This window comes from Astyanax mexicanus, chromosome 11, assembly GCF_023375975.1.
Source record: "Astyanax mexicanus isolate ESR-SI-001 chromosome 11, AstMex3_surface, whole genome shotgun sequence".
NCBI classification, from domain to species: Eukaryota; Metazoa; Chordata; class Actinopteri; order Characiformes; family Acestrorhamphidae; genus Astyanax; species Astyanax mexicanus.
The window spans coordinates 45,521,333-45,539,222 of NC_064418.1; the positions used below are offsets into that span (position 1 = coordinate 45,521,333).

General features: G+C 39.1%; 1 protein-coding gene across 15 annotated transcripts in view; it reads right to left on the reverse strand.

Annotated features, from left to right (window-relative positions):
- Positions 1–17,890, reverse strand: part of map2 (microtubule-associated protein 2) — a 192,494-nt gene that overhangs the window by 63,791 nt on the left and 110,813 nt on the right. For 13 of the 15 annotated variants that reach the window (XM_049484778.1, XM_049484775.1, XM_049484774.1 and 10 more), the window contains exon 5: positions 10,890–11,132. In XM_049484778.1, coding sequence (XP_049340735.1) covers positions 10,890–11,097 — 208 coding nt within the window. In that variant the 5' untranslated portion in view covers positions 11,098–11,132. Of the gene's footprint in view, positions 1–4; positions 220–10,889; positions 11,133–17,890 lie in introns of those variants that run through there. The other 2 variants (XM_049484766.1, XM_049484779.1) reach the window with 2 other exon arrangements.

The following is a 17,890-nucleotide window of genomic DNA, read 5'->3' on the forward strand; positions in this document are numbered from 1 at the left end:
TTACCCAGAAGCCCGCGGTGCATGTACAGTTGATCTGAGATGATCGCCTTTACCCACGGCTGTACCCGCCTCCTGCCCGCCTGCCTGCCTGCCCGCCTGCCTGCCTCACTGCCTGCCCGCCCGCCCGCCTGCCAAAAACCAGCGCTGGGAAACGGCTGCTGCCGGCCGGCACCAGAGAGAGACTGGAGCTGTTGCCCAGCAACGCGCCGCCTAGGCCCAGGATGAATGTACACTCAGCATGCCTTGGCTGTGGAGACCACCGCCGACAGAGTGTGTGTGTGTGTGTGTGTGTGTGTGTGTGTGTGTGTGTGTGTCTGACTCACTGTGTGTGTGGTGGAGCTCCTGCGTCTGCCTGCATTCAGATTAGAGCGGTATTTTCTGTTATTATCTTCCATAAGCAAGTTTCTGCTTCTCCTTCTTAGACAGAAATACTCTGTATAATAACAGCTTTTTATACTAACCAAGCATCTGTTCAAATGTCCTGTTATTACCACAGAACTATTACCACCACTGGTAAATGGCTAAATTGGAGCAGCCTGGTGTTCAATCTTCATTAATTGCACATTGCAGCAGTAAGAGCAGAGTGTGAAGGTTCAATTAGCAGGGTAAGAGCACAGTTTTGCTCAAAATATTGCAATGCACACAACATTATGGGTGACATACCAGAGTTCAAAAGAGGACAAATTGTTGGTGCACGTCTTTCTGAAGCATCTGTGACCAAGACAGCAAGTCTTTGTGATGCATCAAGAGCCACGGTATCCAGGGTAATGTCACCACCAAGAAGGATCAACCACATCCAGCAGGATTAACTGTGGACACTGTAAGAGGAAGCTGTCTGAAAGGGATGTTCGGGTGCTAACCCGGATTGTATCCAAAAAACATAAAACCACAGCTGATCAAATCACGACAGAATTCATTGTGCACCTCAACTTTCCTGTTTCCACCAGAACTGTCCATCAAGACAATAAATTATTGTGGTCTAAAACCAGGTGTTTCAGTTTCAGTGTCCAACCCCTGTAGTTATCAATGCCTCATTTTAAATGTCAGGGCTCTCCGGATTCTAGCAAGGAGGTGTGGAGCTAATTTGAGCTGGATAACGGTTAAAAAGTAATTTATCAGGGCAAATTATGCCCCATGTCACCCAGTCTGAAGGGTGTTTGGACAAACTGTTAAAGTTTCTGGATCTCTGAACGCTTGGGTGAAGGGAGGTGTGCTATTTATCAAAGATAAGTACTTTTTATCATGTTTTACAGCAAAAGTCCTCCTTTAACTCATTCAACCACAGATGCAGCTCCTCTTCTTTGGCCTTGGTTGTCAATCAGTTTGGTGATGTTTGTCATGCTGTATAAGTAGTTTGTGATCTTACTGATTGACCAGCTACAGGGGATGGACAATGAAACTGAAACACCTGGTGTTAGACCACAATCATTTATTGAGTTGAGGTGCACACTGAATTCTGCGTGATTTGATCAGTCGTGGTTTTATGTTTTTTGGATACAATCCGGGTTAGCACCTGAACATCCCTTTCAGACAGCTTCCTCTTACAGCGTCCACAGTTAATCCTGTTGGATGTAGTCGGTCCTTCTTGGTGGTATGCTGACACTTTAAATTTAAAACATCGACCCAAACATGGTCCATACAGCTACTCTTACCATTTTTTTACAGAGGGAAACCAACACCAGAACATCCTAACCCTGACTTTGACTTTCATTGAAAGTAAAGAACGCTTTTTCCTTAGTCTGTTAAGTTAATATTTTAGAGATACAAGGTCTAGACATTGATAATTCACCAGAGGAAATTGCATAAGGCAGATTTTCAGTGATCTCTCCATTAAAATAGCTGTAGAAGCTGTGCTGCGTGTGCTGTAATGTGGGTTATGTGAGAGCAGTAATCTGTATTTACGTGAGCTCACGCTCGCTGTATTCGTGAGCTCTGGTTGTGCGCAGGATGACATCACCGCTTGAGAAAGTCTTTGGACTCTCCTCAGGACCTCGGGACGGATCTGAGCTCCTCTCGCGCCGGGTCATAAATCTTAACGCCGGGATAAAGAGCGCGAGACGCTCAGGGTCACCCAGCTCTCAATACACATCAACCTGATTCAGACCAACAGCATGCAAGACTGAACCCATTCAATACCACCTCTCTCCACCGATCTCTATCTCTCTCTCTGTTCCATCCCTCTTTTTCTCTCCTTTTATCTCCATCTCTATCTTACTCTTATCTCTTCCGTCCTTCTCTCACTTTCTCTCCAATCCCTCTCATCACTGTCTCTCTATCTGTCTCATCCCTCTTTCTTTCTCCTTCTATCTCTATCTCTGTCTTATTCTCTTCTTTTCCGTCCCACACCCTCTCACTTTCTCTCCCATCCCTCTCTCTGTCTCATCACTGCCTTTCTCTTTCTCCCCATCCCTCTTTCTCTCTCCTTTTATCTCTATCTCTCTCTTACTCCCTTCTCTTCCGTCCCTCCCTCTCTCACTTTCTCTCCAATTGCTCTCTCTCATCACTGTCTCTCTCTATCTGTCTCATCCCTCTTTCTCTCTCCTTTTATCTCTATATCTCTATTACTCTCTTCTCTTTAATCCCTCTCTCACTTTCTCTCCAATCCTTCTCTCTCATCACTGTCTCTCTCAATCTATCCCATCCTTCTTTCTCTCTCATTTCATCTCTGTCTCTCTCTTACTCTCTTCTCTTCCGTCCCTCCCTCTCTCACTTTCTTTCCAATTGCTTTCTCATCACCGTCTCTGTCAATCTATCCCATCCTTCTTTCTCTCTCCTTTTATCTCTATCTCTCTCTCTTACTCTCTTCTTTTTCATCCCTCTTTCTCATTCTGTCTCTTAATTTATCTCCCGTCCCCCTCTCTCTCACTTTCTCTTATATCCCTGTCTTTATATGTATCTCGTTCTCTCTCTCATCACTGTCTCTCTCTCTGTCTCCTATCCCTCTTTCTCTCTCCTTTTATCTCTCTCTCTCTTACTCACTCACTTCCTATTTCATCCCTCTCGCTCATTCTCTCTCTCATTTTCTCTTCAATCTCTCTCTCTGTCTAATCACTGCCTTTCTCTATCTCCCCATCCCTATCTCCTTTTATCGTCTCCTCTTTTACCACAAACGCACTTTCTCTTTCGTCTCGCCCTCTCTCTTTCTCTCTCTCTTTCTCTCTAACCACTCTTACTTTGACTCTTTTTTTATCCCCATCTCTCTTGCGGTCACTTTCGCTCATCCATATCCCTTACTTTCTCTCATTTCTCATTCCTCTCTTTCTCACTCTTATCCCCATCTCTCTCTTGTTCATCACTATTTTCTTCACTAAATCTCCCCTCCCATCAATTCCATTCAGTTCAGTGCTAAATTGAAAGTAGCTTTAATAGCTTTGTATTTTATTTAAGTATCAGGTTATAACAGGTTACGATAATAAATGAAGAGGGTGTGTGTGTAAATGATAAATATAGTGGTATCAGTGAGGAGTGCTGGGGTTACAGGGTGTTACAGTCTCTCAGGAGGAATCGTGTTCTCACACACTGTGCTGCAGGAGGAGCTGTGTGTCCTTCACCCAGCAGATCGTCACGGTTCAGTGTGTGTCAGTGTGTTAAAATCAGAAAGAAAAAAAATCTAGATGATGAAATTTCAGCTCTTTCGTGAAGATTGGTGGCTTTAAATATATTTCTAGAAGTTTTTATTTGCTTTAATTTTTTTTTATTTAATCTGCCTATCTAGAAAATACATCATATACAGGTGTATCTCAAATAATAATAATAAGTTACATTATTTCAGTAATTCAGTTTGAACTCATATATTATATAGATATTATAGTATTACACACAGAGTGTTTATATCTTTTATTGTTGATGATTGGATAATTATGGCTTACAGCCAATGGAAACCCAAGAATCAGTGTCTCAGAAAATTAGAATATTATATAAGACCAATTGGTATTTTTGGCAATGTGGGAAGGGTGGCAAGTCCTGCTGGAAAATAAAATCCACAGCAGATTTTAATAATGATGAACAGCTGATTCTGTTCGAAAAGCCAGAAAGTCGTGAGTAGAAACGTTTTAAAAACAGCAGAACATTCAGATCAGGTCTTCATAAATTAAATAGTTTAAAGATTACAGAGCTGCTGTAGATCTCTCTGCATTAACCCAGTTCTGCTCTTCTCAGATCTGCAATATCTGATGTAAAAGGTTAAACTTCTGCAAAAAAAAAAAAAACACCACCATCACTCAACACACCCCACGCAAACCCCCCAGAGACTTCTGCAGCTTTGTGCTCCACTCCAAAGCTCTTTATAAACATCTCCACCGGGAAGAGCACAGCTCTACAGTAAAGGGGAGGTACACTCTAATAGCAGCACATGCTAGAAGCTTCCTCCAGGCCAAAGAAAGCTTCAAATCAAGATCCCAGCTAAAGTCATTAATGCTCTAAATGCTTCTTTGAGCAATATCTCAAATCTTGAGCTTCAAGCACTGGACTATGTTCTCACTGGAAGGTAAGGCACCAGGCAATACCAGGCAATGTCACACTACACTGCTTTCAGAGTTTAAAATGTGTTAAAATTAAATTTAAAAGTCGATTTTCCCAAAAATCTACAGTGCTCCTTATAATCCGGTGCACATTATGTAAGTATGAATTCTACCAGTCAGCTATTAAGTAGGAAGTAAGGGTGAGTTTTCAGTGAAGTTTCTCCAGCACTAAGGCTAGGTGCAGCAGCATTAGCATTAGTGGCTAATCGCAGCACTAGCTCTTTTGCTGTTCAGAGGAGAGTATATTAGAATGTAGTCTGCGTATTTGCCGTGTTAAAACAAGCTATGTTGGACGGACCAGAACGCTTAGTGCTCCCCTATCGGGTGGAATTTACAAAAAGCTAGAGCTGTAGTTAGCGGCTAATGGCTAACTCATCCTTAAGCTCTATCTGCACAGGACTAGTTTCTCAGTGGGTCCTGGGTTAATTTTCTCTTTTATAGGGGGGGTCCTCTGTGATTTTATTCCCGTCTGGATTTACCATGTGCATGTTTTTCTCAGACGTCCTCAGACGTATTGTTTTTCACTGAACTCCGGACACACATCTCTAAGTTTCCTTTCCTCCCATTTAATAAAATTGCTATTTGTCCACTGCTACTCACCATGATTACACTTTGGGCACACGTTTCCATGGAGACCCACGTAAAAAAAAAAAAAAAACACAACACCGAGTGGAAATGGAGGAGCTACTGAACGTGATGTCATGTGACCGAGAAAGGTAAAAAAAAAAAAACCTCACTGGTCCTCCTGTTTTTTTTTTCAATTGCAGTCCGCATGAAGGAGTTTTATCACTTAGTAGAAGTGTGAAATATTTTTTGCAGACGTGCCCCTGAGAAATTTATCCCATCCGGATAGGGCTTAAGACAAATTATTGTAAATCTAAGCTTATATTTAAGTCTTGAAACCGATTTAAATGTATCTGAAACTAAATTTACTTAAAAAAAAAGCAAATGCAGAAAGTTGCAAAACTAAGTAAATTTTTTTTTCAGTGCAGATTTTCAGTGGCAAAAAAAATAAACATCATCATTTAATTTTCCACCTTTTGCCCCCCTATGGTTCCTCTCCTGCCCACTCCCCTGACATCATCACCCTCCTCCTGTAATCACCCACTCCTCACCACAGACATGCATCATCCCACAGCTCCTCCAGTCACGACACCTCACTTTAAACACTGATCCTGCTTCCACTCGGCGTCTCGTATTCAAACCCCTGCTATAAACAGAGATAACAGGACTGAACTCAGTGCTGAACTGATTCTCCGCACTTCAGATATTCACTAGTGTTTGTGAATCATCAGGATAAAGTCCTGTTTATCTAGTGGCCATAGGAAGATGAAGATAAACATGAAACGAATGGTAATTACTACACATGTTATGATAATTACATAATCACTGCATTGACAGTGAATACAGTGAATAGAGATACAGTACCAGTCAAAAGTTTAGACACACCTTAAATCTCTGTATAGTGACTTTAATACAAATCAGAATATATTTTATATATTAGATTCTTCATAGTGCACATCTTGGCTGGATTTTCTCAGACAGCCTTATGAGGTAGAATCACCTGCCTGCATTTAGGCTGTCAGTTAACAGCTGTGTTGAAATCATCAAGAGTTAATTACTTGAATTTCTTGTCTCTTAATAAAGTGTTTGGGAGCATCAGTTGTAAAGTAGTGAAGAGGTAGAGTTACAGGTATACAGTGAATAGCTCTATTTGAGTCATGTTCTAATCCAGCTTATGTCAATAATTACTCAACATTATTCAACCACTTAATTATTTACACTAACACTTCCCCAACCTCACTTACATTCAAGTTACATTTAATGACCATTAGCAACATCTACTGCACTGCTCTGTTTACATATATATATATATATATATATATATATATATATATATATATATATATATATATATATATATATATATACGTATATATATATATATATATATATATATATACGTATATATATATATATATATATATATATATACGTATATATATATATATATATATCTTTACCTTGTATAGTACATTTTTAATAGCCTTATATATTTTCTATTCTTCTGTGTTTTAATTCATGTTTGATATGTTTCTTATTGTATTGTGTTGTTGCTGCTGGATGCGTAAATTTCATTAGGGATAAATAAAGTATCTGTCTGTCTGTCTGTCTGTCTGTCTGTCTGTCTATCTATCTATCTATCTATCTATCTATCTATCTATCTATCTATCTATCTATCTATCTATCTATCTATCTATCTATCTATCTATCTATCTATCTATCTATCTATCTATCTATCTAGTAAAGAAATTAAGGTCAGAAAAAAGACCAGGAAAAATATTATATGATGAAACTGGCACTCATCAGGACCGCCACGAGAAAGGAAGAGCAAGAGTTCCTCTGTTGTACAGGATAGATTTATCAGAGTTACCAGCCTCAGAAACAGCAAGTTAACAGCTCCCCAGATAAGAGCACCTAAATGATTCTTCACAGAGTATTTTGGTTTGTAATTTTAAGTTACTACATGATTTCTTATGTGTTCCTTCATAATCTGATGACAGTATTCATTTACAATGTAGAAAAAAATTAATTAATTAAAACACTAAATGAAGAACCTTAAGCATTAACATGTATGAGCTGATATGTCAACATTTTTGGTACCACTTTATAATAAGACTACCTTTGTAAAGGGTTTATAAATGGTTTACGATTTGTTTATTAATGGTTACTAATTAGGTTGTAAATGCTTTAAAAATCATTAATAATCAGTTTTAACACATATGTAGAAAGGGCAACAATGACCTGTTGTTTGCCAAATAGTGAAGCCAGAGCCGTCTATATTGTTGCCCTTTCTATGTATGTGTTCAATATAACTGATTATTAATGATTTTTAAGGCATTTACAACCTAATTAGTAACCATTATTAAAATAATTGTAAACTATTTATAAACCCTTTATAACGGTTGTCTTATTTTAAAGTGGTACCTTACTTAATAAAAAAGATGAATGCTTACTTAAAAAAAAGATTAATGATTTTCAAAAGGTTGTAATTATATTATTATGCTAGGCTTATATTATCGTGATATCAGTAGCAATAAATGTGGCCTTAAAATGAACATAATATTGTTTATCGCAATTATTTCTGGGACTATTATCATCCAAAACATATGCTGTCATAACAGGCCCTGTAATTACTGTACCTCCACTGTTAATATTAATATATGTTTCTATGGTCTCGATTATGAAACCACAGGGAATAAAGCATATTAAGCATATGAACATGCTTAGACCTTTGAAGCTCCTCGGACGGAACGATCTGCTGTAAACATCTTGAGATCTCAGTTTCAGATGCTTCACCTCCTACAGCTTCAGCAGAATATTGGAACTGGTTCCCTCCCTCTCTCTCTGTCTCTGTCTCTCGTACACCCACACAAAAATATATAAATACATACACTCACTGAGCTGCTTTAAGACTTGCTGGTCGTCTCCACCAGGACAAAAGCAGAATGATAGTGGGTCATCTTCAGTGCTGCAATTCCACTTTTATCTTGGTGGAGATGAACAATGAACCTGTCCAGAATTTCGTATGATGCCAAATCAAACCTTTGTTCTTCATTACAGACACGTACCCAACGTTATATTATCACGGTCCTGAAACCAGTGGCTCTACCTCAACATTCTGTATGTGTACACTGAAAAAAACGATGTGTAAAATTTACTTAAAAAAAGATTCGCCACTTTCTACATTTGCTTTTTTTAAGTAAATTTAATTTCAGATAAATTTCAGTAACTTCAACTCGGTTGCTGGCACATCTGTGACCAAGATAACAAGTCTTTATGATGCATCAAGAGCCATGGTATCCAGGGTAAAGTCAGCATACCACCAAGAAGGACCAACCACATCCAACAGGACTAACTGTGGATGCTGTAGGAGGAAGCTGTCTGAAAGGGATGTTCGGGTGCTAACCCGGATTGTATCCAAAAAACATAAAACCACGGCTGATCAAATCACGCAGAATTCAATGTGCACCTCAACTCTCCTGTTTCCACCAGAACTGTCCGTCACCACAATCAATTATTGTGGTCTAAAAACCAGGTGTTTTAGTTTCATTGTCCAACCCCTGTATTTATACTTTTTTTCGTGTCTGAAATCTCTGAATAAGAAGGTGTGTCCAAACCTTTGACTGGTACTGTACATATGTTAATATGTTAAAAGCTTGTACCTATCAGTGCTGTATCTCTTTTAGGAGTGTGTAGGAGTGTAGGAGTCAGAAGCCATTCCCTCACAATCCATCATTAGAGCTGTAAATAAAGAGTCCTGCCCCCTGATCTGTAAGTGTGTGTAAGTGTGTGTGTATAAATGTGTGTATGTGTGAATATGTGTGTGTGTGTGTGTGTGTTGTCCTTTTCCCCAAGCTCTACTTCACACTGCCAGGAGTTGCCATGGCAGCCAGTATCCTCCAGTTCGCTCAGCGCGGCCTATTGTTCCCCATCCCTGCAATTTTTTTGCCTTTACCTTCTATTTATGCTGACACCAGAGATCCGCATCCGCCACCTAATTTCCCAGCCCTTACACCCTTCAGACAGAGCGCCGGAACGCTATTATCAGCCTGACGCCGCTGCTGCTGCTACTCCTACATCCAGTTCTAATGGGAACTTCTCCTTATTGAGATCTTTAAAGTCGTGAGACGCTCTTTCTCTGCTGCTGCCCACACTCCTCTTCACCCCCTTCCCTTTCTCTCCTTTCAGCTCCAGCATTAAATACTGTATGAACACAAGCCCCCAGCAGGGAATAACAGGTGCGTCCTTTCACTTCACTGTGATTTTACTCAGTTAATGTGGTGTTGTGGGCGCAGAGTTGTCCAGTGGTCTAAAGCGCTGCCACTATGAGCGGGAGGTCGCAGGTTTGAACCGCAGCTCTTGCAGCTTTGCCATCAAGCTGCCGGCGCTCGGAGGGAGCAAAATTGGCCCTGCTCCCTCCCCACATCGATGATAGGGTGATGTCTGCAGCACAGGGCGTCTGTGAGCTGATGTATAAGAATCGAGTCACTGCGCTTTCCTCCGAGCGTTAGCGCTGTGATGCTACTCGGCAATGCTGCATCAGCAGCAGCTCGAAAAGAAGCGGTGGCTGACTTCACATCTATCGGAGGAAGCATGTGCTAGTCTTCACCCTCCTGGTGTGTTGGGGCATCGCTAGTGATAGGGGGAGTCCTAATGAGCTGATTAGGTAATTGGCCGTGTAAATTGGGGAGAAAATGGGAAAAATGTGAAATAAAATTATAAAAAAAGGAATGAGGCATGAGCTCAGGAGCTCAGTATATATATATATATATATATATATATATATATATATATATATATATATATATATATATATATATATAGTTTTGAAACTAGCCTTTCAAAACCTCACATTTTACAGTTTTTTATTTTATTTTTTACAGTGACTCAAGGTTCAACACAAGGTTCAACAGATCCAATACTATCATGTTGTTTATTTGCTATTTATTAAAGGCAATGTAGTTTATATAGCAATTTTAGTCTTGAATTATGGACCGTCCTCATAATATTTTTCTGATTATCAAACAAACTTTATTATCAGACAAAGATAACCTGAGTAAAGATAAAAAGCACTTTTTAAATGATAATTTTATTTATTAAAGTAAAAAAACAAACCAGGCAAATGAGAGCGGCAGTTTTTTAAATGTTGTTCTGGGTTCTTTTGTTCTGACCTCCTGGATGATTTGTCCATGCCCTTTTGGAATAATTTCGGTCAGCCGGCCACTCCTAGGAAGGTTCACCAGTGTCCCATGTTTTCTACATTTGTGATTGATAGCTCTCACTGTGGTTTGCTGGAGTCATTATATCTTTTCTAAAAATCTAACATTAAATAATATATTGAACAAAAGTTCTGGTTATGTTCATAAACAGAAGCATGGGCTCGGTTTAACTCCAACATCCATTTCTGAACCCATCTCACTCAGAGGAAGAGACAAGACATAGACCACTTGTTTATGGTCTTAAAACTGGTCTCTAGGCCAAGAACGGACTCAAGAATTACAACACTAGTCAATGGTCAACTAAACACGTTTGGCACGCATTAGGGTGATGAAGCTCAAATGAACACTTCTATTATAAATGGACACTTCTATTATAGGGACCATCAGTGTGTCAATTGCCATTCCCTTTAAGAGTCAGCTGTGCTTTGACTTTGGTGCGTTCGTATCAGCACTTTGAACCCCAATTCCACCAACACATGTACCAACGGTACCGATTTCACGTCAGCGGAAAAATCATCATAAATCATGATATAAAAACCAGAGGGATAGTTATAGAGGGTTTTTGAGACGTGCTTCAGGTTCCTACCTGCAGTAACAGCGTGGCCTGAAGGCAGGTCCCCATTAAAGCCGTTCTCTTTGGCGTATGAAGCAGCAGATCCAGCGTGGGCACCCCCGGGCTGGCACACCCTGTAGGAGAATCCATTCTCACCATGCCCAACCGGGCTGGCTGACCCCTGGGCTCCGGGTGGTGCCCACTGGGGGGCGCTGTCCTCAGGCTGCCGACCGTCTGCCATCAGAACCGGAGGAGGGAGGAGGTCACTCCTTACTGCTGAGGAAAAAAAGATGGAAAGATAATGATGAGTCATTTTAGATCAGGTGATTTTTAGATGATACAATAATGAGACTTTTGGGATGATTAGGTCAGTGGCTCTCAATTCTGGGAACCTGAAGCTGAACCTGCTCTTGGAAATGACCCGCATAGCAAAGAGGACACTGTCCAATCAGTTGTCTAACAACTGTTTTCTGATTGGTATCTAGACATACAACCGAGATACAACCAAGTAGAGATGGAAAGATCGATTGGCTGTGTTTCTGTCACTCATATCTGTGGAATGTGTAAGTAAAACTGGAGAAACATGGAAAAAAAAGGAATTACAGAGTTTCAACCTCACTCATCAGATGATAACTTTCTTGGCAGAGCAGCTTTCATCTCATACTATGAGTAGTTGAGCTAACAAACATCACTAACCACACTAAACAGCACACATTTAAAATAATAGAGTGTTTATCTCTGGATAAGAAGTTCTGGCAACACTTTCTATGAATGTCATCTTTATTAGACTCTATTACCACATTCATAACATATTATAATGCATTCATAAGGCATTATAAACATGGCTATAAATGTTTATAAAAACGCATAACCCATTATAGCCATGTTTATTAAGCATTATGACTTGTGATCATAATACATTATAAGCTGTGTTTATAATATATATGTTAAAATAGTGTATATTTATTGTAATAATGTAGTCCCACAATAAAAGTCTGACACTTTACTTAGAGCATACAAAGACCTGTTGTAATACATTATAATTCACAATAACTAATATTATATTTAGGACAAGAATAATTAATATTTAAATTATATATATATATATATATATATATATATATATACGATTATTGAGGGTGTGTTTATAAGTTGGAAGCTTTTTTAGTCATTTTAGTCTGTAAGCTGGGACTGAGTTTCTTTGTATTGACATATAACATGTTATAAACACAGCTATGAATGATTTATGATCACAGTTCATGATGCATAATAAACATGGCTATGATGAATTAAACATTTTTATAAATTTGTATAGCCATGTTTATAATGCCTTATAAATGCATTATAATGTGTTATGAGTATGTTTATAGAGTCTTTATAAAGTCAGATTAACAACCAGAATAACTAGGAAATAAGAAAGAAAGGAATCAGCCAATCACGCTGTGATTTTAGCTCCACTGAGATGACTGTAATAATTGATTAATCTTCACTGAACACTTTTTAGATGCGTTCCATAAATCAATCAACCTTTCAACCTGATTAATCTAATATAGATTGAAAATAATGAGAGAGAAATTTGTAACATATTAGTTCAATACAAAGTTAAAAACAATACAAGCAAAATGTTAATTCTTAAAAAGACATTAAAAATGATAAAACTAATAATTAAAAATATTAAACAAACTATAGCTAAACAGTAACTAAGTAAAAAAAAATATGAAAAAGGACAGTAACAGTTAACCTAAAAACATAACGTAATAATAAACTAAAAAACTACATAATAACTAAAACATACCAAAGACATGTAAAAATTAATCTTAATGTATCTTTGAAAGAAAAGTTAACTAAAATATATATTTTTTTAATCACCAATGAGTCGAGCTGGAGTTATGAAGTGGCAATTTTTTTATACATGATTTTATTATCTAAATCATGTCTATCCTCTGAGATATGTTTAGGTTCTATAATACAATATGTGCTCAAAATGATGTAGAAAACTATTCAGCGCCACTTAGTGGCCAAATTCTGAAATGCATTTCAAAGATTTTGTATAGAAGTGAGTATATCATCTGCTCAAAAATACTTAAAGGAAATTAAATATAGGAAAATGAATATTACTCAACCCTAATTTAAAGAGAAATAAGTTTGAAATGCAGCTCAGGCAACAGAGACACAATCACAGAGCGCTGGACAGGCAGGGGGTGAATCAGTTAGAAACACGCTAATAGCAGCAGATGAGGAACAGTGATAAAGGTGTCAGATAGCATCTGAGCTAACGGGGGGATTAAACAGTGTGTGCAGGGTGGCCGATATGGGGAGAGAGACAGTACCTATATTTCTCCCTCATGTGTGCTAACTTCATGTTTTACACATCCTTTGTGTGTGTAGCTGCGCCCCTTAAATAGCAATACGCTAAAGTCAAAGAGCACTTGGCTCTTAAGGGGAATGTCAATGACACTCTGATTAACTAAGAGAATTAGTACATGCCTTTTGCACGTTCCTAGCTGCACAAGGTGTACATTTCCTGCCGTTACGATAGCAAAGACACACTGACGACTTTTTCGATTAATTTAATTCAATCTCAGACAACATAATCCAGTGCAGTTCTATAAGACGCACGGTTAGCTATTTACCAATTTAGATACACTATATGTTATATTTATGGTGTTAAAAATCAATACTAATACTTTTAACATCGTAATTTTATAAGGTTTCATCATATTGAATCATACTGTATTTCAGCATTCCTCTGATACAAATATATAACAAGATATACGTTTTAATCATAATTCTCATTCACTTTATTTCGGAGTGATGATGCTCCATCCAGTACTTTTTTTGGGATGAGTTGGGGAGATAGGGATGAAGATCCTGACCTCACAAATGTTATGAAATGCTGAAGGTTATGAAATCCTCACAGCAAAGGTCTAAAATCTAGAAGAGAATGCTATAATCTCTGTGTAGTGGAGAAGAAAGCTTACTCCAACAAAAGCAGGATAACTCTTTTTAATACCCCTAATTTTGGGTCCAATCCCAAAATGTCCTGATTCTTGTTAGGCTGGAGGAGTAGATTAGGGGAAGAGATAAGGCTTGTTATTTCTACATACAGATATTTTTTAGATGCACACTTCAAACGAAGGGGTATAAGAAACATTGGTAAGACGGCAGAACAAGCAACCAAAGAAACCAACAAATGTATTAAAAGTATTTTCCTTGTTAAAAGTGACGATTAGCACTATATTAGCATAGTTTAAGTGTAGTTTGTGTAGTTTAAGTGTTTTATGGCCAAATTCTTCATAACAAGCATAAAAAAGATCGCTAGTAGTTTGTCTCAGTAGCTAGCTAGCCAGCTAACTTTCTCATTCCACCTTAAATGGTGCAACAGACAGCAAAGGCTGCAGAATTTAAGGTGGAGTGGAAAAGTATAATAAAATAAAATAAAAGCTAATCAAAGCTAATTTTTAGAATAATAATTAATTTCTGCACCCCCCCCTTCTGAAGATATGCAAAGCCTTAAAGTTAACTAGTTAACAGTGATTACTAACGCCGTTACTTTTTTTAAGTAAGGAGTAATCTAACTAATTACTCTGACTGTAACTATAACGGCCTTACCATTTCCGACACCCCGTTACTGCACGTTACTTTAGCAGCTCAATTATCTTTTTTTTTTTTACTTCGCGCATACAGACAAAGGTGCAAGTGTGTGTGTGTGTGTGTGTGCGTTTTGTGTGTGTGAGTCACAAGGAAGGGGAGGATGAGATAACCGCCTAAGAAATGACTGTTGTCTTTGCTGTCGTGCACTCTATTCATCAGCTTATGAAACATGCTCTGAGAGGATTGGGGGTTTGGGGGTTATAGGGGCGAGTAACACAAAAATAACGCAATAGTTACTTTTACTGGTAACTAGTTACTTTTATAGTGGAGTAACTCAGTTAGTAACTAGTAACTATAACTAATTACTTTTTTTAAAGTAACGTGCCCAACGCTGCTAGTTAACCAGCAGCAGCTAGGTTACTGAACTTTAGCGCTTTCAGGGTTACACTCAAAAAGAAGGGGTAGGGGTAAGCAGTAGGGCCAAGGAGTGAAATGGGATTGGGCCTAAATGATCATTTGTCCCAATTCCCACCAGAACACCCAAAACTATGGTGTAAAACCCCTGTCCGCAGAGCCCAGACAGCTTCTTGTGTTAGGCATGCTAATGAGCACTGGAGAAAAGCTCTGCTGCTTTTGGACCAAATTATGGCTGGACTGGAGTGGCGGTACTGAAGTGCGGGGCGTGTTTCAGCTCTACACTACTTTCCTCCGCTTCTTCCTCTTTCCACATCCCATTAGTCCAGTCCAGCGTGATCATTACCGTGGGCCGAGTGTCACTAATAGCTCTGCACTATCCCTCCTACTTGCCCTCGGCCCGGCGGATCCTCAGCCGCAGAAGTTGCAGGCGCTTACTCTCGGTAAATAAGCAGCATTAAAGAGCAGCGTGGGGCGAGCGGAGGAGGATCAGCACCTGCAATTAATAAACACCGCTTTCACAATCCTGCTTTATGCTCTTCTGCACAAACACCGCCGGCGCTGAGAGACACGAGCGGCTGTAAATCGTGCGTGCACATTCAGCAGATCACTCTTTTAACAGCTTTGATTTTACATTTTTTCACTTTAATGGGCTTTACTGGAGAGTCTGTTTTACATGCAATATTATAAAAGCAAGTATGTTTGATTATTCTGCTGAAACGGTATAGAGCAGGCAACTCCTATAGTTTTAAAAATGTAGGTTCAGGAACCTTCTGACAAGCGCATTAACAATGAAACTGAAACACCTGGTTTTAGATCACAATAATGTATTGTCCCGAAGGACAGTTTTGGTGGAAGTTGAGGTGCACATTGAATTCTGCTGTGATTTGATCAGCCGTGGTTTTATGTTTTTTGGATACAATCCGGGTTAGCACCCGAACATCCCTTTCAGACAGCTTCCTCTTACAGCGTCCACAGTTAATCCTGTTGGATGTGGTTGGTCCTTCTTGGTGGTATGCTGACATTACCCTGGATACCGTGGCTCTTGACGCATCACAAAGACTTGCTGTCTTGGTCACAGATGCGCCAGCAAGACGTGCACCAACAATTTGTCCTCTTTTGAACTCTGGTATGTCACCCATAATGTTGTGTGCATTGCAATATTTAGGGCAGAACTGTGCTCTTACCCTGCTAATTGAACCTTCACACTCTGCTCTTACTGGTGCAATAATGTGCACTTAATGAAGATTGGCCACCAGGCTGCTCCAATTTAGCCATGAAACCTAAAATCCCACACTAAAATGACAGGTGTTTCAGTTTCATTGTCCAACCTCTGTAGAACATGAAAATGGTGTTAAATTAAAAACCAATTACTGCAAATAGAAGTAAAACACTTGTTCATTCCTACATCTAACCGTTTTTAGAATTATATGGTGATGAAATGTAAAAAATACTGATTCAAAAGGCAGAAGGTTGAGGACATTATGTTGATTCAACATTGTTTTATATTGAAACAACAGACATTACTTTAGTCATATTTTAAACACATTTCAATGTTGAAGGTTGCTTGTGTGCCAGCAGGGTAATACTTCATTCACCACCATCATGCTAATCAGTGCTAATCACTGCAGTGCTGAAAATACATACTGTATATTACTTTCTCTCTCTCTCTCTCTCTCTCTATATATATATATATATATATATATATATATATATATATATATATATATATATATATATATCTGTTTGCTTGTGTTGCAGAGTTTTAAGTTCAGTTTCATAAGCCTGGGTGCCACCCGGGACGTCTGTGATATCCTAATTGCTTTCTGTGTTGTTGTGCGGAGCTGGTGTCGGACACGTCGCTGTGGAGTAAACGACACGGTAAAGCCAGCAGATCTGCTTTGATCAGTCAACACTCCTACTATCTTACTCTCTTTCTTTCTCTCTCTCTCTCTATTCATTTCCTCCTTCCTCCTCTCTTCCTCTCTCACTCAATTCAACCCAGATCTACAAGCTTTGCTGTCAGAACTGTAATAAATTACAGAGCTCCAACCTGTTTTATCTTTCAATCATGCTTACATATGTTATTTGGACAAAAGTATTGGAATTCTAAGGTATTAAATAGAGTTTTTTTATTGCTTTTGTTGGAGTAACTGTCTCTACTGTCAAGAGAAGACTTTCTACTACTACTACTGTCTACTAGATTGTGGAGCATTGCTAAAAATTGATTTCATACAGCAACAAGAGTGAGAGTAAGATCTCATCATAAAATCATCTAAAAAAATACAATATTTTTAGGTGTCGAGTGGTCAAGCGGTCTAAAGCGCTGCCACTATGAGCGGGAGGTCGCAGGTTCGAACCCCCGCTCATGCAGGTTTGCCATCAAGCTGCCGGCGTTAGAGGAAGCAAAATTGGCCCTGCTCCCTCCGGGTGGGTAGATGGCGCTCTCTCCCCACATCACTCCTATGGTGATGTCTACAGCACAGGGCGTCTGTGAGCTGATGTACCGGAGCCGAGCCGCTGTGCTTTCCTCTAAGCGCGCTGGCTGCCTGGTAATGCTGCATCAGCAGCAGCTCGAAAAGAAGCGGTGACTGACTTCACATGTATCAGAGGAAGCATGTGTTAGTCTTCACCCTCCTGGTGTGTTGGGGCATCACTAGTGATAGGGGGAGTCCTAATGAGTGGGTTGGGTAATTGGCCATGTAAATTGGGGAGAAAATGGGAAAAAATTAGAAATAATAAACAATAAAAAAATACAATATTTTAATATGAGGCTTATAAGGAACACACTATCAATGAAAGTCTATTTTCTGGTCTATTTCACACATATGGTGCATTAAGCGACACTAGTAAGGATGCCTATATTGAAGTGAACAATGGTGTCGCCATGTTTCTCTTCTAATGAGGAAGCTGGGGGAAACAAAACTGTAATTCTTAAAAAAAAAAAAAAAAAACTTTTCTTTCGAAGTCAATAGAGCGCTGGATGTTAATCTACACAGATTTCTCTCCTGCTTCTGTTTATTTGC